General features: G+C 47.2%; 1 protein-coding gene across 11 annotated transcripts in view; it reads left to right on the top strand.

The window, feature by feature from the left end:
• ITPR1 (inositol 1,4,5-trisphosphate receptor type 1) overlaps nt 1-21,562 on the top strand; it is a 147,234-nt gene that overhangs the window by 47,650 nt on the left and 78,022 nt on the right. For 10 of the 11 annotated variants that reach the window (XM_085072233.1, XM_085072232.1, XM_085072231.1 and 7 more), the window contains 20 exons: nt 2,676-2,827; nt 3,770-3,869; nt 4,302-4,462; nt 5,201-5,342; nt 5,836-5,994; nt 6,582-6,754; nt 7,005-7,124; nt 8,202-8,396; nt 9,610-9,861; nt 11,289-11,430; nt 12,372-12,525; nt 13,371-13,558; nt 15,075-15,213; nt 15,385-15,443; nt 15,867-16,028; nt 16,126-16,296; nt 17,222-17,287; nt 18,000-18,137; nt 19,231-19,356; nt 19,724-19,924. In XM_085072233.1, the coding sequence (XP_084928359.1) occupies nt 2,676-2,827; nt 3,770-3,869; nt 4,302-4,462; nt 5,201-5,342; nt 5,836-5,994; nt 6,582-6,754; nt 7,005-7,124; nt 8,202-8,396; nt 9,610-9,861; nt 11,289-11,430; nt 12,372-12,525; nt 13,371-13,558; nt 15,075-15,213; nt 15,385-15,443; nt 15,867-16,028; nt 16,126-16,296; nt 17,222-17,287; nt 18,000-18,137; nt 19,231-19,356; nt 19,724-19,924 (3,000 nt within the window). Of the gene's footprint in view, nt 1-2,675; nt 2,828-3,769; nt 3,870-4,301; nt 4,463-5,200; nt 5,343-5,835; nt 5,995-6,581; nt 6,755-7,004; nt 7,125-8,201; nt 8,397-9,609; nt 9,862-11,288; nt 11,431-12,371; nt 12,526-13,370; nt 13,559-15,074; nt 15,214-15,384; nt 15,444-15,862; nt 16,029-16,125; nt 16,297-17,221; nt 17,288-17,999; nt 18,138-19,230; nt 19,357-19,723; nt 19,925-21,562 lie in introns of all 11 variants that reach the window. The other variant, XM_085072227.1, reaches the window with a different exon arrangement.

The raw sequence follows: 21,562 nt of genomic DNA, 5'->3' as shown, positions 1-21,562 counted from the left end.
CCTGAACCCCCCTCAGCCCCTCCCTTTGTGGCATCTTTTTCTGTCTTCCTGTTTGCTCAGCCTTTGCTTCCTTGGAGCACTGTCCTGCCTGGGGCTGCCAGTCAGTTGCTCAAGGTGACACCAGATGGGAAGTGTCCCTGAGGGAATGTCCCCCAGTGCTGTGCCTGTCTGACCTCCTTGTTAAGGAATGAGTTTGCTGTCATTGTGCCTTGTCTCAGGAAAGCAAGATAATGGAGAGGAGGAATGGCAGGGGGAGGGTGATTGCAGTGCCATTCCTCTGATTTTCCTGTGGGAACCAGTCTGTGTTGTCAGTAAATGTTGTTGTGTCAAAGATTGAGTGTGTGGTGCTTTGTATTGAAAGAAGCTTCTCTTTGGTGTCAGAGGAAACCAGCGTTGCCTCAGTAGCTGAAAACAGAGAAAACTGGAACAGCACTTTCTGTTGTGGATTTTATTTATTTAGTTGGACTTGATCATAGGCTTACACAGCTTTCTTGGTCATTTATCCTGTGTTATGGAAGATTTGCACCATTTGGATATGACAAAAAGCTATTCCTTCCCTTCTTAAGAGATGAATGCGATGCTTAGAAATCCTGCAGGGTGCATTTCTCCTCCTAAAAGGATTTGTCATTACAGCCTGGCTATAAAAATGCTTCCCTTGCCCTGAGATATTGATTGAGCTGCTTTCCTGATGACTTCTTGGTGGCATTTAGGAGCCTGACTGCAGTAAACATGCTAAAGAGCAGAACAAACCCCACCCATAGCTATTGTGTGGGGAGCTGTGGGGGGAATCCAATACTGAGATGTTTTTTATTTGGTTGTTTTTTGGAAGTTAATCATTGTTGAGGTCCTTTAGGTGTAGGCCTCCCTGCCCCTGTGATGTGTCCTGCTGACATGTGCATGGATAACATGACTGCACTGTCTCAGCTCTCTGCTTTTCCCCTGCTCTCTCTTTGCCACTAGATGGCAAAAACAGACAGCAAGAACAGGACCAGGAGCCCAAAACTGAGCTCTGACAGGAAGCTGCCACATCGTTTAACATTCACTGGTGACAGGAGGGTGTAGGCTGCTTTATCCAACTTTGTCCAACCTCCAACTTGATCCAAATGTGAGCTGTCTGCAGGGTTTCTGTGCTCAGCTCAGTGGTTTTATTGTTGCTTTCTCCTTGTCCCTCAGAGGGCTCTGCAGGAAGGGTTTCCATGGGCATGGAATTTCCCATTGCTTCCAGCAGCAAGGGGGCTGTTCTTGTCAGCTTTGGGGTTGAAGTTTCAGTGCTCCCTGAACTGCCCCATTTCCTACTTTTTGATCCACTGCTCCTGTTCAACTTTGCCACAGTTTTGAGAAGTGACCAGTTTGTCTCCTGAAGGACAAGCTGGGAATGCAGAGCAGCTGTATTCCTTGCTGTGTTCCCTCCCCTTGCTGGGGGGATGAAGGAGACAGCTGAAATTCAGAGAATTCATTCCAAGTGAGCGAATTTCTCCCAGAATTTCTCTCCAGATGGACTCTGAGTATGGAGTTGCTCCTTCCCTTGAAGGCACACTCCCAAAGTGTATTTCTGTTCCATACAGATAACTGCCTGTTCCCATGTACAAAATCAGCCTTTAAATGTCACTGCTTTGCAGCCAAGTTCATTGACTGCAAATATGTTAACTTGAGAGTATCCTTAGGCACAAGCAACACTGGATACCTTTTCCATATGCTTTGGGATGGCAGTGCCTTACACAGGACTGTGACAGGCAGGTGCCAGAGTGCTGACTCCTTTGGGTGCCTCCCTTCCCTGGTGCCACCAGCACAGAGAAGCTGAGGAATTCATTCTTGGCCACTGTGGAAGTTGCATCCAGGGTTTAGGTGGTTGTCTGTGGATAGCTGGCTCCTGTGTGCCAGGACAGTGAGCAACTTCTTCAGGCACTAGTGATAGCTGGGAGTTCCCTAGGAAATTATTCTGAGAAAGTTGTTGTTCCTTTTTCTCAGTTCATCTTTGTTTTTTTCCCTACCATTTCGTCCTTCCGTCTGAAACCCCAGGGTTTTACCCAATTGATGTGTCTTTGCTTTGCTGAAGGAGGCTGAGGATTTGCTGGCACCTTGGGAATAAAGATCCTTCTGGTGCCATGGCCTTTGGAACATATTATTGTGCTTGAGAGCAGCACAAGCTGTGGTGTGAACAGCAAGCCTTCCAGCTCCTTGATTAGCTCTTTGTTTCTCTTGCCTGGGATTGATGGATGTGGGTCCCATTTTTGCTGCTGAAGCTGATTATTTCCCAGCAAGCTCGTTGGTGTGTGGTGTGGCTGGTTTTCATATTTTTGGCTCACTAATTACTTTGTTAGAGGGATAATTGCAATGTGTGGAACATGTTTGGAGAGCTGGTGGTGTCAGGATTGGGATCTCAGCTGATGTGTGTTATCAGAGAGCAGTCAGGAATGTGTGGGGTGGATGGCTGGAGGGTTTTGTCTCTTCTGCAAGACATGAATTCTGTGTGAAGGGGGAGTTGCTGTGGTTGTTACTCAGGAGTTACACCAGGGGAGCAAGGAGTGGTTGGCCAGAGCAGCTGCTGTCAGTGGTGCTGGTGTCCTGCAGCCCAGGTCACTGCCCCAGGCTCCTGTCTGCACCCGTCTCTGTGTGTTTGGGCTCTGGGGTGGCTCTGCAGGGCTCATCCTGACCGGGTTGGGGTTCCTCCACAGCTGGACCCCGAGCAGGACGCAGCACGGCGGGGCAGGGGAGCCCAGGAGAAGATGGCCTATTCCCTGGTGTCTGTGCCCGAGGGCAACGACATCTCCTCCATCTTCGAGCTGGACCCGACCACCCTGCGAGGGGGAGACAGCCTCGTCCCCAGGTACAGTCCCCACCCTGCCCTGCCAGGGGGACACAGCCTCGTCCCCAGGTACAGTCCCCACCCTGCCACAGCTCAGGCTGCTGCGGGGCTCAGTGAGTTTTCGGGGCTTTTTTAAGGTAAGGCTGCCCCAGGCTGTTTTGCTTTTATCCTTTGGAATCAGGTTCCTGCTCAGATTAGTGTAGAAATAATTAGAAAATGCCTGAAGCTTGACTTCAGTACTTTACAGTTGAGGTGTAAGTAAGAGAACACCATTTTATGGATGGGAAAATTGAGATTAAATTACTTTCTAAGTGACTTCCTTGGCAGGAATGACCTGGGACTAAAAGCATTGGGTATTCTATCAAGGCACTCTTGTGACCTGTCTGTATTGGGTTAATTAGGATGTAAAATAATCTATTTAGCACAGGATTTTCTGTTGTTTATGTGGTTTTTACTGTTCATGTGCACCACTTGCTATTGAAAAGCTGCTGCACCCTCCCAAGACACACTGTGCCTGCAGCCCCTTTGCTGCTGTTTCCACTGAGAAAGCACAGCAAGTTTGTTCCATCTATACAGCAACTCCCAAAATCATCAGATACTTTAAAACACAGATATTGGGGAGTTCTGGGCTGAAAACCCCAGAGGTAAGAGAGGAAGCTGGGAGCCTCCAGTGGTGGTGGAGTGAGGATGGGAAGAGATTCAGTTTGTTCTGTGCAGCAGCTCAGTGTGGCTGTGGTTCTGTTGTAGAGCAGAATCTTTCATTCTAGAAGAAGCCTTCCTCAGGTGAATTTATAGAATGAGCTAAGGCAAGAAGAATGTTATTCCAGTTGTAGTTTGCAGCGTGGATAGTGATGACACTTCTTTTCCACTTGTTCCTGCCAACATCTCACAATCCCAACAATGCAAAGAATTCCCAGCTGTGGGAAGCTGACTCATGCTGGGGCACTCCTGACTTTCTTTCAGGAACTCCTATGTGAGGCTCAGGCACCTTTGCACCAACACCTGGGTTCACAGCACCAACATCCCTATTGATAAAGAAGAGGAGAAGCCTGTGATGCTCAAAGTGAGTTCTGCTACTTGGTGTAAGCACATGCTTTCATTCCTGTCCTTCCACAGAAGTGATGTTGGCAAGAGTTCCACTCCTGAGCCTGTCGCACTCCAAACATGTGACAGTAATGAACAATGCCTGTGCAAAATATTTGCTCTTATAGGCTCAGTTTCATGGTAGTTTTCTAAGACTGTTCAGCTTCTAGTCCACAACAGTCTTCAGGAGGAGGATGTTTTTTCCACTGGCTAGAGCCACATTTTGCCATCTCACCTGCTGCTCCTTTGACTTTAGGAGCAGCTCTGAGCTTGCACAGAGTGCTAGTGTTCTCGGAGTTTGGCTTCCTGCTGCCTAAGCAGAGAGGGGCTTTTCTGTTTCATCATCACTGAGTATGTGAACCACTGCTTTGTTCCTGCCTTGGGTTTGCTGATAAAACTTGTCTGGTTTCAGATTGGTACCTCTCCAGTGAAGGAGGACAAAGAGGCCTTTGCTATAGTGCCAGTGTCACCTGCAGAGGTTCGGGACTTGGATTTTGCAAACGATGCAAGTAAAGTTTTAGGTTCCATTGCTGGCAAGCTGGAAAAGGGAACAATAACCCAGAATGAAAGAAGGTAAGGAAACCAGAATTGGGTTCAGATAATGTTGTTTCCTTTACTCAGGATCTTTTTCTTTGAAAATTTTATCAGAGTAAGCAATAGGAGATGGATTCGGTTTCCTCCTCGATGTTTTAAAAAATTGTTGGTTTTATTGTTGTGTCTATAGTGGAGGTTCTCAGGCCTGGTCTGAAGAGCCCTCCCTGTCCTAATGTGAGGAAGTGAGAGCATGAGAAATGTTGTGATTAATCCCCAGCATACCTCTGCAAGTGGAGTGTGGGAATTCCTAATCCATCTTGTGAGGACTGAACATGTGACTTGTTGCAAATCCTCTGACCGTGTCTGTGAAAATGTGGCCACACAAAAAGAGCACAGAGGTGGCTGTGTCACACCAGGGCCCCTGAGCTTCCATAGCCAGTCCCTTTTATTTGGCCTTGGGAGAGATTAGCACCTGATTTATTGTTTGTGGCAATTGAAAGAAGTGCCAAATAGAACTTGGCAAGTGCAGAATTGCCCTAAAGTGATTTTCTTGTCTTGCTGCTGCTCTGGTTTAGCTGTTGGACAGTGAGGCTGCAGCAATAGGGAGCATTAGTTCCTAATTTTAAATTCTGTGCAAACTTCTGAGCTTTATCCAGTCTATAATTGCAGTTTCTTTTTCACTTAGCATTTAGAAATCTGTGTCAACTTAACCTGGCATTGTTCTTTTAACGCAGAAAATTTGTGTTCTTATGTTAACAACCTCTGGCTTTTCTGTAGATCTGTTACCAAATTGTTGGAGGATTTGGTCTACTTTGTTACTGGTGGAACTAATTCTGGGCAAGATGTCCTGGAAGTGGTGTTTTCTAAACCTAATCGAGAACGACAAAAGCTGATGAGAGAACAGAATATTCTGAAGCAGGTAGGCTGGGTTTTCCTCTAAGCTCTGCCTATGAGGAGAGTTGTTGGGAAAAGGGACTTGGCAACAGAGAACCTGGCCAGGCTGGACAGGGCTTGGAGCATCCTGGTCTGCTGGGAGATGTCCCTGCCCAGGGTAGAGGATTGGAAGATGATCTGTGTGGTACCTTCTAACCCAAGCCATTCTGTGGCTCTATGAAACTTTGGTCTCAAGTTATGGAGGCCAAAAGATCCTTTCAGTTTCCAGCTTTCAGCAGGCTCTGGGTAGTGGGCTGTAGGCTCACCATTGCTGGAACTAAAAATTCCAGCATTTTGTGTTGAGTAAAGGTGATCAACACCTTTTATCCTGGCTGATCCATGACCAAGAAACTTGGTGACTGCAGCCTATTTCTGATGTACCTTTTGAAATACAAAGGCAGAGAGTTTTTACACTGCTTTTAAGCAGAGCAAGCCAGTGCCTCATGGGGTTGTGTCTCTGTTTTTTAACCAATCTGTAGATTTTCAAGCTGCTGCAAGCTCCCTTCACAGACAGCGGGGACGGCCCGATGCTGCGGCTGGAGGAGCTGGGCGATCAGCGCCATGCGCCCTTCAGGCACATCTGCAGGCTCTGCTACAGGGTGCTCAGGCACTCCCAGCAGGACTACAGGAAAAATCAGGTTGGAAATAACATCTGTAATGGTCAATGGCACCAGCATGGTTCCTGTGTTGATTAAAAAAAAAAGCTTTATCCCATTAAGTAAAGCCTGCTCTGCTGCGCTGTGCTTGTACAGTCAGCACGAGGTTTTGGGATGGCTCAGTTTCGTTCTATCTGGCATTTTTCATCTCTATCAGAAACTTTAATGTAATTATCAGTGGTTCTAAGTGGGATTTAAGAAAACAACAGAATTTCTAACTGTCCCATCCAGGTGCATTACAAGACTTTGTTCACTCTTGCTTACTACAGACTTAATTGAAAGTTGCCCTGTAAATTAAGGCTGCTTAGTTTTTGTTGCCATGTATTAAAAATAAGGTCCTGTCAGATAAGTATAAATGCCTTGCTGGTGTCTAGCCCAGGAGAGAAGGGAGGGATGGAGGTGTTAAGGTTGTCTGTCACTGTTTGCTTTCTTTCACACAAACAATTTGGATATTATCCAGTTCACTCCTTGCGATGTTGGTATTGACAAACATCCTCCTCTTTTCTGTTATCACTTGTAATTCCGAGGGTTAATTACACCCCCTTCCTCCTTGCCTGTGTGTTTTGAAGGAATACATTGCCAAGCAGTTTGGCTTCATGCAGAAGCAGATTGGCTACGATGTCTTGGCCGAGGACACCATCACAGCCCTGCTCCATAACAACCGCAAGCTCCTGGAGAAGCACATCACAGCTGCTGAGATTGACACCTTTGTGAGTCTCGTGAGGAAAAATAGGGAGCCCAGGTGAGAGCTGCATTTTTGAATATATGATTACCCTTTTCCTTCTGGGAGAAGTCTGTACCTGCCAGCTTGCTCAGGAGGAAGCACAGCCAGTTCACTGAGTTCTGGCAGTCGCCCTGCCGTCCCCTCGGGCAGCAAGTCTTGCTCTGCGCCGTTCAAGTGGAGTTCTGAATGTTTTCTTCCTGAAATGCACATTGCTTCAGTCTAGATCTCAGCGGTGATTGATACCCTTTTGGCTCACGTTTTCCACCAGGTTTTTGGATTACCTCTCGGATCTGTGCGTTTCCATGAACAAGTCTATTCCCGTGACACAGGAGCTGATTTGTAAAGCCGTGCTGAATCCAGCCAATGCAGACATTCTCATTGAAACCAAGTAAGTTGGTGCCTTTCAAGATGGTTCTCCTGGTGTGAAGCAGAAGGAAGGTGGCTCCAAGCTGAGCATGCTGCTGGCACGTCCTAGGGAAGCAGGGAGTTGTGTGGGGTCCTCTTCAAACACACGGAGCTGGGGCTGGGGACAGCAGGTGTCTGTCAGGTGCATCCTCAGCCCTGCAGGCACAAATCCTTCAGATCTCTCCTGTTTGATCCAAAGCACACTGACTTTGCTCCTGGCCTGTTCCTCCCCCAGCCCTGAGGGAGCTCAGCAGGCAGCAGAGCTGCAGCTCTGCTCACCTCCCACCACTGAGGTGGGGTTTGGGTCTCCTGCTTTCCTCTGCCATTGCTGAGGTCTCACAGCAGCCACCAAATCCTGATTGTCTTCTGAATAAAGCCATCTTTATCATACATACACTAGGGGATAGATAACCATTATCAAAATACTGCAAAAGGGAAGCAGGTAGTATTTAAAACAAATGGCTGAGAGTATTCTTGCACATTTAATTCTCATCATGAAATCACAAAGTTTGTATTTATTTCCACGAGCGCTTAGAATTGGTGCATCATTTATTTGTAGTTATCCTTGTGTATTTAATTTGGGGTTTTTTTCAGATGTGTGATCTTTTCTTTGCTGGAAGCCTTTTTAGTATCAGCAGCTGATTTATTTCCAGTTACTTCATCACATAAGCAGAAAGAAGTTCTGATCCATTTGGCATTTATGGGATACAGAACTGTTAATTTTTTAAAATATTTTTATTTCCCATGTCTTTTCCTGGTCTGTTGAATGATCTTTGAATCAGTTCTTCTGTAAAGAGGGTTTTGAAAGTGCATCATAATCTGTCTTTAACTTCCTTGTTTCTTTATCTTTTTTCAATTGAAAGCAGCTGAAATGTTCATCTCTTTAAGGTTGAATGGAAAGCTTATAATCTAATGCTTTTAATAGTAAACCCCAATGATTTGATGTAGTAAAATGCTACTGCTGAAGGGGTAAGATACATTTTAGTAAGTGTCTTAAAGGAATTGTGAAGGATTTATGTGGGTCTCAGCCCTGGAATGTAACCTCCCCTCCTCCTGGCAGGCTGGTCCTCTCCCGATTTGAATTTGAAGAAGTGTCAAGTGGAGAAAATGCCTTGGAAGTGGGAGAGGATGAGGAAGAAGTGTGGCTGTTCTGGAGGGACAGCAACAAGGAGATCCGCAGCAAGAGCATCCGAGAGCTGGCCCAGGATGCCAAGGAGGGGCAGAAGGAGGATCGGGATGTGCTCAGCTACTACAGGTCAGCAGCACTCAGCACTCGGTTCAGAGCTCCTCAGGGCTGCCTGGGGAGGCCCTGGCTGCACGGGGTGGAGTTTGGGAGGAAAACTCCTGTTTGATGTGCACAGCAGCCTTCAGGGAGGGAGGGTGAAGTCTCTCGGAAGTGAGAGCTGAAAGCACCAAGTTATGCTGGTGACAGGTCCAGGTGTTGACATGAGCCAGTTTAAACTGATTTAAAAAAAAAAGTTGAGGTTTGGAATGTGTTGAATTTCCCCAGCACTTTGTGCCTGTGTCAGTGCTTGGTTTCCTGCTGGGGGTGTTGGGAGAGCCCCAGCACAGTGACCCCTGGGCTCCCTGTGTTCAGGGGGTACCTGGGGGAACAGCCACATGTAGGACTGGGGTGTGCAGATGGCTTTGCTTTGGGTTTGCAAGAAGTCACTGCTGCTCTCTGGGCCTCCCACTTTCTCTCTGAGCCCTCAGTGGCCCTGTGCCTGCCAGCAGCACCAACGTGGAGCTGTGTTTGTGCACAGGTTGGGTGTGCAGGGCTGCTCTGCCCAGCCCAGGCCGTGCTGTGGGCAGCTCTGGCACCAGCCATGTTTCCAAACGACTTGACAACACACTGAGTTCCTGGCATGGTGCAAGGTCAGGTTTCAGCCCAGACCAAATTCCTGTGTCTGGGTTATAAACCCCTGAGAGTCATTTGACAGACTCAGTTGTGGCAGTTCAGAAAGTACAACTAGATTATTCTTTTAATAACAATCTTACTCTGACTTATCTCTTCCATTGGAATGGTTCTAGCAGAAGAATTCCTAATACATGGTTTTATTTGAGCCTATTGGAGCTCAAAAGGAGACCCTTCCAACCCAGACTACTCTGTGATTCAGTGATTCTGTGATACTTAATGAGAGACTATATTATTTATTCTGTGATATTTCACTTATTCTATTGTTTCACTCTGTTACTCTTTACTAGTGTTTGAGTACTTCATTCTTTCTGCAGTAAGAATGAGCTCTATTACTGGACAATATAACACTGAACAATAATATAACGTTACTTCTATTAATACACACAAATACATCATTATATATACTTCATAGTATAATTTTTACATCTTCACATATATATTATAGTATACTGGAAATTTAAATGGAAGCTTTAAGCTTACCTCAATTAAAATATAAGCTTTTAACGTTGCTCCCCTCTTGCTCCCCTCTTGTTTTCCCTCTCCCCCCAAGGTACCAGCTGAACCTGTTTGCTCGAATGTGCCTTGACCGGCAGTACCTGGCCATCAACGAGATCTCGGGGCAGCTGGACGTGGATCTGATCCTGCGCTGCATGGCCGACGAGAATCTGCCCTACGACCTGCGCGCCTCCTTCTGCCGCCTCATGCTGCACATGCACGTGGACAGGGACCCCCAGGAGCAGGTGACCCCTGTCAAATACGCCAGGCTGTGGTCAGAGATCCCCTCCGAGATCGCCATCGACGAGTGAGTGCTGCGGGGGTGTGAAGGCAATGGCACATTGGCCCGAAATTCGTGCATTATTTATGCAGTTTGTAAATAAATCAAACCCCCCATAATGTGATCCTGAGGATTCAGGGAGCTCCCTGTGTGTGGGGTGAGCTCAGTGGTCATAGCATGTGTGGGCAGTGTGACCATGGAGTGACCTAGAGCCAGGGAACAAGGGTTTTGTCTCTCCTCCTGCATCATTTGGTTCCAGGAGAACCATGGAGTTGTTAAGCTTGGAAAGACCTCCAAGCTCGAGTCCAGCCGTCAGCCCACATTCACCACTAAGCCATGTCCCCAAATGCCACATCCACATGTCTTTGGAACACTTCAGGGTGTGCTTCCACCACTGCCCTGGGCTCCCTGCTCCAGGGCTTGCCACTGTTTCAGTGAAGACATTTTCCCTAAAGTCTCTCTTGAGGCCATTTCCTCTGAGTTTGGACTGCTCAGGGCAGGATGTCCTTAGGGGAGATCACCACCAGCAGAAACAAGGGGGAAGATGCTCAAAAAAGGCTCTGTTCTTAACTTCCAGTGGAAAATCCTCTGGCACAGTGCTGAAAAACCTACAGCCACAGCTAGACCAGGTTTCTTGACCATTTCTACCGACTTTTTATAATTAGTAATTTCAAATTTATAGTACTCAACTGCTCAGAGCTCATTTTATTCAGTTGGAGAAAATGAACACCCAAAATTGATGTTACATGTTAGGAATTTAAGTCTTGTCAATGTTAATACTGGTGTTCAGTGGTTTCTTGTATTTCCCTCCTTGCTAGCCTGGTTTTCTCTGCTGAGAGAGATGCAGTAGATAATAAATCAAATTTAATGGCCAAAATATAAACCCAAATGGTTTCAGCTCTGGCAGAGGCTCACTAGTGATAAGTGATCAAACAGGAAGCAAAAGTATTTCGTGGGAGGTGGTGGGATTGTCCTTTTCGAAGTCACTCTGCACATACTGAGAATAAAACCCTGGAATTTATATTAAAAATTAATATCTGCTTTGCATATATATTGGTTTTATTTAGAGGAAAAATACCATCCCCAGTCAGCCTTTCTTGGCCACCCATTCTCCTCAGTGCTGCACATCCCTTGTCATTGTTTCCACTCAAATATTGAGTGTTGCTTTTTCTATTTTTTAGGACAAAAGTCTTCTTTTTTTTTTCTGTTTTCCTCAGACATTTTAAAATAGTTCCTAATGAGCATATGGGATAAAACAACAAAAGCCAGGAAATTGTGGTGTCAGTGTCTTGACTCCCTCGCTTGGATAAATTATTTACCAGCCTTTAGCTTTTCTTAGATTTTGACAAATCAATGCAAAATTGTGCTGGGGGGAAAAGAGCCCTGTGTATTTGCATGCTAAGTTTTGTTTTGTTTTCTTTTTTTTGTTTTGTTCTTTTTTTTCCCCTCTTCAGCTATGATAGCAGTGGAACTTCCAAAGATGAAATTAAGGAGAGATTTGCACAAACAATGGAATTTGTAGAGGAATATTTAAGAGATGTGGTGTGTCAGAGGTTCCCTTTCTCTGATAAAGAGAAAAATAAGCTCACTTTTGAGGTAGTTATCCAGTTCTGATTTTTATCCTTTTTTTTGTGGAATGTTGGTTATTTTTTCAGCACCAGGTAGTTTGGCAATAATTAGTGAGTGTAATTAGTGAGGGCTGAGCCTCAGCAGGCTCCTTTCTCCTCATGCAAGTAAACCCACTGAAGTTTGAGTTTGCAGTGATGGTTCTTGAAATACAGTTAATGAATGTGAGTTTGTCTGAGGTTTGCAGCAGCCTTGTTTACTCTCTGTGCTCTCAGTGTTATTGCAAAGCCAGGCTTTACTGGAATAAATATCTGAAAAACTAAACACTGTCTGCATGCAGAGAGTTTCCAGAGCTTATAGTGATGTCCACCAGGAGAAAAAAATGTCCTGTGACTTGCTGACCTGTTAAATAGTCTGTGCAAATAAAATGTAGCAAATCCATGCAGTAAATAACCATTAATTTAAGAAAAGATGTGATATTCTGAAAAAAATACGGTTGAGGTAATATACTTCAGATAATGGGGCTACATTAAATATTTGCCCTGTATGTGATGTTTTTATGTGGATCTTTATGGGGTGGACTTGTGGGGAAACTTTATAACTTGCAAGTTACAAAGCTCAGCTTTATATTTGTGCCATCCTTTTGTAAGACAATGATAAAAATTATCTGCACATTCCCTCTAGTCTTGCCTTGTCTCACCTGCTTTATAATGAGATAAATATGGTCTGATTTTGTGGCTATAGAATGTCAGTTGCAGACATAGAGATTAACTGCAAGTGTTGCAGTATTTGTGGGGAAGTAGAAAACTTTCTGATGTGATGTAGAACTAGACAGTCTTGCAGAATTCCAAGATACTATGATAAAATATGATTCTCAGCCAGGCTCTTGATCTTGTCACTGTGTTAAGACAACTTGACTGTGATAGCAAAATGTTTAGTATTAATCAGGCTTTTTATTATTATTTTGGTAGGTTGTTAACTTAGCCAGAAATCTGATATATTTTGGTTTCTACAACTTCTGTGACCTCCTCAGACTAACCAAAATCCTCCTTGCTATATTAGACTGTGTGCACATCACTACCATCTTCCCTATTACCAAGATGGCAAAAGGCGAGGAAAGTAAAGGTAAGGCTGGAAAACGTAGGACAGAAAGCTCTTTGGTGGTTCTAGTTCATCTCCAGGTGTCAGTGTGGGGTGCAATGATGAAGTCACACAACATCCTGAGCTGGAAGGACCCACAAGGATCAGAGTCCAGCTGCTGGCCCTGCAGAGACACCCAACAATCCCACCCTGTCCAAACGCTCCTGGAGCTCTGGCAGCCTCAGGCTGTGCCCATTCTCTGGGGAGCCTGGGCAGTGCCAGCACTCTCTGGGGGAAGAACCTTTCCCAAAATCCAGCCTGACCCTCCCTGGCCCAGCTCCAGCCATTCCCTGGCTCCTGTCCTTGTCCCAGAGCGGAGCTCAGAGCTGTCCCTGAGGAGGAGATGCAGCCCCTGGGGAGCTCTGCCCTCTCTTCCCCAGCCTGAACAGACCAATTGATCTCAGCTGCTCCTCATATCATGTCTCCTCTAGTCCCTTCCCCATCTTTGGAGCTTCCTTTGGCTTCTCTGTAATACTTTTAGATCTCTCTTACATTTGGGGCACCAAAGCTGCCTCCAGGACTGGAGGTGAGGCCAGCCCACTGCAGAGCAGAGAGGGACAATTCCCTCCATCCCTGGCCAGCAAACCTGTGCTTGGAAATCTCCTCCTTTCTGTCCATGGCTTGGTTGTAAAGCTGAGTAATTCCTGCAGAGGAAGATGGACAGGTCAGGGGGTCTCTCCAATTGCTGCAATGCTTCTGTTTGCTTCCCTGTGCCCAGGATGAGGATGTGTAATGTTGAGACAATTTCTCTTTGTAGGATGTGGCTGCTCCTTGCCCCATTAACACAGTCCCATCCCACCATCCTAACCCTACCTGTTTCCTCTCTGAAGGGAGCAATGTGATGAGGTCAATCCACGGCGTGGGGGAGCTGATGACCCAGGTGGTGCTCAGGGGAGGGGGCTTCCTGCCCATGACTCCCCTGGCTGCTGCCCCCGAGGGGAACGTCAAGCAGAGTGAGCCGGAGAAGGAGGACATCCTGGTCATGGACACCAAGCTCAAGATCATCGAGATCCTGCAGGTACCCCCAGTGCAGATTGCTGTGGCATCTCGTGCTGTCCTCCAGCATTAATGGTGTCCTGCTGCCTTGTGGTTTATTTCTGACTCTCAGACTGGGAAAGCATTGCAAGGGTGACCTTGTCAGGCACTTAGCTCTCAACTTGCTTATGACAACATCGTGCCATTACTGAAAGAATTCATTTAAAAAGAGTTTGCAGTAGGTATATGTATGTTTAGCAGTGATTTGGAAGTGTCTGACTTGAAGCAGAGCTGTCATTTTCCACCCTATTGTCTTCCCAATTTCTGAGTCTGCAGGGCCATCTCAAGTGCCCCAGGGAACAGGGAGATCTGGAGACTCCTCTTTGCAGAGCCATCAGCCTGACTTGTATTTAAGCATGCACAGCCAGCCTCTCTCTTCCACCCCTGTGTGGTTTTTTCACTTGCTCACCCCAAAGTCTTTGGGACACACATGTTTTCTCCTAGTTATTGACACGGAATTATTGCACTGAAATGCAATAATTTCCATAATCTTCCCCCTCTGAGTGTAGGAGTCCTTTTCTGATCCATAACTCCATCAGCGAGGCGCTGGGGGTCAGAATGCTGCCAGAGCCTGGTGGGTGCAGCAGGAGAGCTGTGGTGTTCCTTGCCTGTCCCCATGGGAGGCTGTGCCCTTCCCTCAGCAGCAGATGCAGCACAGGGAAGGCTCTGTTCCTTGCTTGCACCTTGGCTAATTTTAGATCAAGCCAGAGCTTCTCTCATGGCCTGGCATGTGCAGGGGGATATTTCAGTGTGCCAGAGTTCCCTGTTAGCAAGGTCTATTCAAACTGGCATTAAACATTTTCTCCAAAAACTGCAAGAACTGTGAGTTCCTTGGTGTTGGAGCTCCCTCCTCAAGAGGAAGAGCATGGAGAAGGTGGTCTCTGCTAGGCTGGAGGTTTCTCTGGCACCAGCTGGTCCAGCCCAGCTGAGCTGGTAACTTGTGTGGCACAGCCTGGCTCCTGTGTCCCCAGCACCCCAGGAGAGCAGCAGCACGTGCTCAGCATGGAGATGGAAATGCTGCTTTCCTTTCCTGGGGACGGGATGAGGATGCCAGCTTCAGACACTAATGAGACACCAAAACTCTGCCAAAATTTTTTACTCATAAGTATTTATTATGTGTGCGTATCATGCTTGCTGAAATCCCTGGAAAATATTACTGAATTCTAGGGATTTTTAAGGCAATATTTTCATATCTTAGACATATGGAATCCTGTAATGGTTTGAGTTGGAAGGGACCTTAAAACCCATCCAGTGCCTCCCCTGCCATGGCAGGGACACCTTCCTCTGTCCCACATTGCTCTAAGCCTTGTCCAGCCTGGCCTTGGACATTGCCAGATATCCAGGGGCAGCCACAGCTTCTCTGGGTAACTTTCCCAACTTAAATCCATGTCTCTGGTCAACTGACATTGCATATTGGTAGCTCTGCATTATGTGTGAATTGTAGATGTTCTGGAAATACATAATTTATTTCAACATTTGTCCTCCTTCTGTGTCATCAGTTTATTTTGAATGTGAGGTTGGACTACAGGATCTCCTGCCTGCTTTGTATATTCAAACATGAATTTGATGAAAGCAATGCCCAGATGTCTGAATCCCCCCCTGGAAGCAGTAGTCAAGAAATGCCAGCTAATGTACCAGGTGGGTTATTTCGCAAGGAATGAGGTTGTGTGGGTTAGGGAAGACTCTGGAATCTTCAAGGGGCTAATGGGATGATTGTTTCAGGTTCCCACTTGCCATTTGAAATGCTTTTAGGCTGGAGAAACATCCTTGATGCCCCTCTGACATACTGTATTTGTCTTATTTTCTCAGGAGCCCTAGACTTTGAACATATTGAAGAACAAGCCGAGGGGATCTTTGGTGGAAGGAAAGTATCTCTTCACAGGTGCTAACTGAGGGGGAATCCCCAGGCTGGAGAGCTCCCCAGGAGTGGAGACTCCAGTTCAGAGTGAGGTGGGGACTGGGAACAGCTTGCAAACAGCTGCCACAGTTAGCCGGGCTTCATTTCCCTGAAATGTCTTTGGTGCTGCTCAGAGCAGTGCCCATTTGGATTAATAACCACAGATAAGGAGCACAGGTTCTTCAGCCAGAAGGATCATCAGGGAAGAGCTCCACTGTGTGGGTGAAAGCCAAGGTGCAGGATTAGTGCATCTAAGCTCAAGGCTGCAATAAAATTTCTGTACAATTTCCCCCTTAAGTAAGAAAAAAGGTTTTCTGCCACTGCTAAGTGGTCTTAGAACGTGCTGAACACTCAGTCTAATGTGCTGTCTAACTCCTGCTGTGTTTGCAGTGAGGAGAACACCCCTCTGGATCTGGATGATCACGGGGGCAGAACGTTTCTGCGGGTCCTGTTGCATTTAACGATGCATGATTACCCTCCCCTGGTGTCTGGGGCTCTGCAGCTGCTCTTCAGGCACTTCAGCCAGAGACAAGAAGTCCTTCAAGCTTTCAAGCAGGTATGTCTGTGTTTGAAGAGTTCTTCCTCGTCTGAGTGTATTTATGGCAGCTGAGCCCAGGCCCTTTTGTGCAACTAATGCCTTGCCTCCCTGTAAGGTTCAACTGCTTGTTACCAGCCAAGATGTTGACAACTACAAGCAGATCAAACAAGATTTGGACCAGCTGAGGTCAATAGTGGAGAAATCTGAGCTCTGGGTGTATAAAGGCCAAGGTCCTGATGAGGCCATGGACAGTGTGCCAGGTGAAAACGAGCACAAGAAGAAAGAGGTAATTAGGTTGTGTTGCTGCGAATTTGGGTGGTTATTTGGAGGGTGTAGCTGCTTTCAGAACTGTGACAAGGCCCATCTTCCCAGCACACTGCCTAGGTGAGGTTCTCTCTACTGCCTTCAGCTTAAGGCAGGAATTAGAGGAGAACTGGAGCCAGGTGATGCCCAGTAGCAGCCACGGAGGTGTCACCTGTAGGGTTTAACAGGGCTGGTTTGGGTTTGCTCTGGCTCCCCAGCTGTGTCCTTTCAGCACTGACCGATGGCATGGGATTTGTGCAGTCAAAAGTACCTCCAGTAAGGTAAGGGCAGAGCTGTGAACTGCTCAGGTGGTGCATTTTGAGTCATGGCACTTGAATAAACGACAGCAGAGAGCTGTGCTTTATCTGTACCTGATAATGTAGGATGTTCCCAATGTGCACATCTGGCTTAGACCTCCTTGACCATCTTTAGCTTCCATATAAATTGCAATCGAATAGGAAAGACTGGATGAGGGGAATCCAAGAAGCAGTCACTGGTTTAGGAGCATTTATTGTTGGAAGTAAATACAAGTAATCTACTTGTTGCTTTTCTTGTACACAGCGCTGTGAGGAATCTCTTGGTATTTGTGCAGTGACAGTTTAATAACAATAGAGAAGGAGAGAAAGTAAGGGGTTTTTTTGAGGGGAGACTTGATTAGAGACAGAATGTGACAAGTAAAGGACAGGAGGTTGCTGCCTCTGAAATCATCCCACCCTCACCTTATTTTGTGTTCTAGAGGTCAATGTGACTTGACAGGATAATTGTATGTATTTTTCTGAGGCTGTCAGAGAGCTGGAGGATGACAATCCTTCCCAGGAGGAGAGCGGGCGCTATCCTAGAACGGTAATTTTAGCCTTCATGTAGACAGTAGTATAAGCTACTAATAAATTGTCTGATTTTATCCTCAGGAAGGTCACAGCAAGTCTCAAAAGCCTGAAAGTACTAGCAGCTACAACTACCGGGTAGTAAAAGAGGTAAAACTTTGCTTCTTGATAGTTCACTGGAAGTGTAAATGAGTAACAGAGCTCTGGAGAGCTGCAGTCAGAGGGAGGCACCCAGGAAAGTCTGAGTCATTCTGCCATTGTGGAAACTATTTGCTGAGTAATAACAAATCCCAGCTTGAATGGGAAGCCAGGATAGAATAAGCACAACGTGTGTATTCTTTCCTTAAGAATGGATTAGTGAGAAACACGACGTTTGCTGCTGTTTCAATGGTAACACAATATTTTTCTTGTTAAGGACTACAAAGGCAGTAAGCGAGGGGAGAAGCCACTTAATTTGCCCTGTCCTGAGTGCCTTGCACTCAAACCCATTGTGCTGTTGAAATGTAATGTAGAAAATACCTGATGAGAACGTGCTGTGGTGGTGCTGGTGTGGTGTGAGCTAAAGGTGTGTCTGTGGCTCTGCTGTGGGGCCTGTGATGTTGGCTTTACTTGACACGGCTGAGTTCTGCAGGAGCATAGAACCTCAGAATTGTAGAGTATCCTGAGTTGGAAGGGAACCCACAAGGATCATCCAAGTCCAGCAGCCCTAGTCAGATGCCACGGATGGAGCCTGGGCCACGAGGTGCTGCCTGGAGCCGCTGTGCTCCGTGCTCATGAGTTGTTGCTGTTGCTGCTCGCTGGGACCTGGCGCTCTCTGGAAGCAGAGCCAGAATTTGGGCTCTAAGGCCAATCTCTCGTGCAGATCCTGCTGCGGCTCAGCAAGCTCTGCGTGCAGGAAGGAGCCTCGGTGAGGAAGAGCAGGAAGCAGCAGCAGCGACTCCTGAGGAACATGGGAGCTCACGCCGTGGTGCTGGAGCTGCTGCAGATCCCCTATGAGAAGGTGGGGCTTTGTGTCACCTCAACAAGCTTTTCATACCTCTGAGTCTTCCTAAACCTCCTCCCTGCACACTGCATGCACAGAGGCTGGTTTAGCCTCACAGTCTATAAAACACCCATGTTCAGACAAACTGTTTATTGGAAGTCTTTGAATATACAGCTGTGCACTATGGCCTGGAGAAATATTTGTGCTGTATATTTGTAATGTTTCTGAAATAGATTCAGCTGTGTTGGTGGAAGCAAGCCCCTTGCTGTGTGCCCACCATGCTGGGAACCCTAAGGGGAGGGAAGGGGCTGCTCCCCCAGGGCATTTATCAGCAGCCCTTAGATACAGACCCTCCACTCTACTAGAATCCATGTTGTCTCATGGTTTCTTGCCTCATATTTTGCTAAAAAATCAGCAGCAAAAACACCCTTCAACACCTTCTCGTCGTCTTTCTGGCCCCTGCACGTGACTGTGTATTGGACAGGCAACGTGGAAGGGGTTTCACCCTTGGAAATATGTGAAATTCCTTAAAAATAAAAACAGACAGTAATTTTCCACCGTGCAGCTTCTGCCACCAGTGGGTTGGGAATCCACACTGACGTCAGAGGAAGAGCACCAGTTCCTCAGAGGTGCTTGGAAGGGTGCAAGGAGCGTGGAGGTTCCAGTAAATAGAAATTGGGCTGAGCTGGTGCAATAACAACTTTCCATCCCTGCTCTGCCTCCCCATCCTGCCGGAATGTGCTCCAGTGGAACATGGCAGCTTTCCTGGGCAGCCCCGAGGTGATGATGTGTGGTTTGGCCAACAGGCTGGGATGTTCAGAAGTGTAGAAGTGCCTAAAGCACGTTGCTGGCAGGCCTGGCTGTGGAACAGGCAGTTTTAGAGAATAAACTACTGTAATTGCTATTATGGACTTTATTTTTGACGCTCTTTGGAAGCGTGGAGCTGGCCCAGCTCATCCCAAATGTCTGTGAGCTGGGTGGAGGTTTGTTTTCCTTCGGGGTGTGAGAGACGTGACAGTTCCCTTGCTGGAGCTGTGGCTCATCCTGTGCTCACCTCAAAGTGAACCTTTGGATTCCTTTTAACCCCCTCTCCTTTGTCATGCAATCCCAGGCTGAAGACACGAGGATGCAGGAGATAATGAAGCTTGCACACGAGTTTCTGCAGAACTTCTGTGCTGGGAACCAACAGAACCAGGCCTTGCTGCACAAACACATAAACCTGTTCCTTAACCCAGGGGTAAGAATAACCTTAGGTCATGATTTATTTTCAGATCCAGCAAGAGAAGGGACTGGATTGTCCTCGGTGAAGCCTCTGGGGCTGTTCTGTTGCAAGATTGGTCGAAGAGGTCACATTTTGTTTTCATTCTAAAGCCTCAAAAGTTGGCAAGATATTTGTTTAGGGCTGTTTTGCTGTAGAAAGTTCAAGAGGCTGAAGTGGAGTGAAAAATAGGCTGAGATAGGAGCTGTGGTGTTGAAAGCTGAGGTCCTCAGCAATGTTCCCTTCAACCCTGTGCAGGAGTGTTAGATTTACCCTGCCTTCAGTGGGGATGTGGTGGGTTGTTTATCTTCTGATTTTTTTCCCTTCCTTTCAACCTCTCCATCAGATCCTGGAAGCAGTGACAATGCAGCACATTTTCATGAACAACTTCCAGCTCTGCAGCGAGATCAACGAGCGCGTGGTTCAGCACTTCGTCCACTGCATCGAGACGCACGGCAGGAACGTTCAGTACATCAAGTTCCTGCAGACCATCGTCAAGGCAGAGGGGAAATTCATTAAGAAATGCCAAGATATGGTAATGGCTGAGGTGAGAGCTGCAGAGATTTGCAGGGTCTGAACAGAAGTTTGCACATAGCAGTTGGTGAACATGACAAATTGATCCTCTCGCTTCGGGGACTGCCAAGAAGCTGACAGCTCTCACCATGCAAAAAGAGCATTGCAGCTCCCAGGAAGCTCAGGCTTTTTGTGACCAAAAGCTCTCTGAGCTCTTGGCTCACAGGTGTAAGGAGGGGTTGGTTTTTAATGGCACAAGTTACTTCCCAGGCCTGCACACAACAGCATGTAGGTGGGGTTAGGAAGCAACAGGGCCTTTCTCTCGCAAAATTGGCTGGAAAAGAATTAGTTTAATTTCAAGATCACTAAAGCAGGAGAGTTTCACCATGATAGTTTTTTGATGGGAGTTTTTTATGAAATCATAGGACCACCATGGAATCACCTTCCACTGTCCCAGGCTGCTCCAAGCCCTGTCCAGCCTGGCCTTGGACACTGCCAGGGATCCAGGGGCACCACAGCTTCTCTGGGCACTCTGTGCCAGGGCCTGCCCACCCATATTTTTCCTGCTATCTAAACTGACTCTTCTTCAGTTTGAAGCCATTCCCTCTTGCCCTGTCTCTACAAGCCCTTGTAAATAGTCTTAGCAAGATGTACTTATTCAGCTGTTTGAGTGCTGAAGGGGGAAAAGATGAGGGCAACTCACCTGGGTAACTGGGAAATTGGGGTGTCAGGATGAAAGGGAGAGGTAAGAGAAGGGTGAATGGATGCCTTTATGTGGGATATTGAATGGGATCTGCTTGACAGTGTATTTGCACATCTGATGGGATGTTTTGGCCTCCTCAGCAGGGGGAGCCCCAGGATCAGATTTGTCAAATCTGGCTTTTGAGCATCAATCCTGATAGATGGATCTGAAAATCTTCCCTATTTTGTTGTTCAGCTCAAAACCAGGTCCGTGAGCTTCTCAAGACACAGTTGAGTGTGAGATGCTCAGCAAGGAGTTCCCCTGGGGTCAGCACTGCCCTGAGGTTTTCCTCTGCATTTCATCCTGCTGTTGTTACAGCCCTGGATCCCTGTGTGCTCAGCAGTGCCCAGCCTGGAGCAGGGCTCGGTTTGCTTCATCTCCTTCCCTTCCTGGAGTTCCAGGAGGTCTGAGCTGCTCTGAAATCATGGCCAGCCAGGTGTCAGATGTGAAATCTTCAGTGTGTGACTTCATGTGTCACTCTAGGCCTTGGAAAATGGCTGCTGTTTGCTGGGAAGGGTGGAAGGAGTGAGCCCTGCAATGCTCCCATGCAGTGTGCCCTGGGCAGCTCTCCACCAGCTCAGAGCTCTCCACAGCTGTGTTAGAAAGCCATCGAGGTGACATCTGTGAAGTGCAAAGGCACAATGCAATGTCACAAACTCCTCAGCACAGGTTGTGGCTAAGCAGGCACCTGGACTGGCTTTGAGCTTATTCAGCAGTTCAGAGTGCTCAGTTCTCCTCCCAGAGCCCTGTGTCCCTGAGTACAGCCCAGGAGCAGTGCCCAGCTGTGTCCCTGGGGGCAGCCCAGCAGCAGTGCCCAGCTGTGTCCCTGAGGACAGCCCAGCCCAGGAGCAGTGCCCAGCTGTGTGTGTCCCTGAGGACAGCCCAGGAGCAGTGCCCAGCTGTGTCCCTGGGGCAGCCCAACCCAGGAGC

This window comes from Lichenostomus cassidix, chromosome 12, assembly GCF_008360975.1.
Source record: "Lichenostomus cassidix isolate B80296 chromosome 12, HeHo_3.0, whole genome shotgun sequence".
NCBI lineage: Eukaryota > Metazoa > Chordata > Aves > Passeriformes > Meliphagidae > Lichenostomus > Lichenostomus cassidix.
Note: the sequence above shows the minus strand (reverse complement) of the source record. Positions and strands in the feature narration are given on the sequence as shown.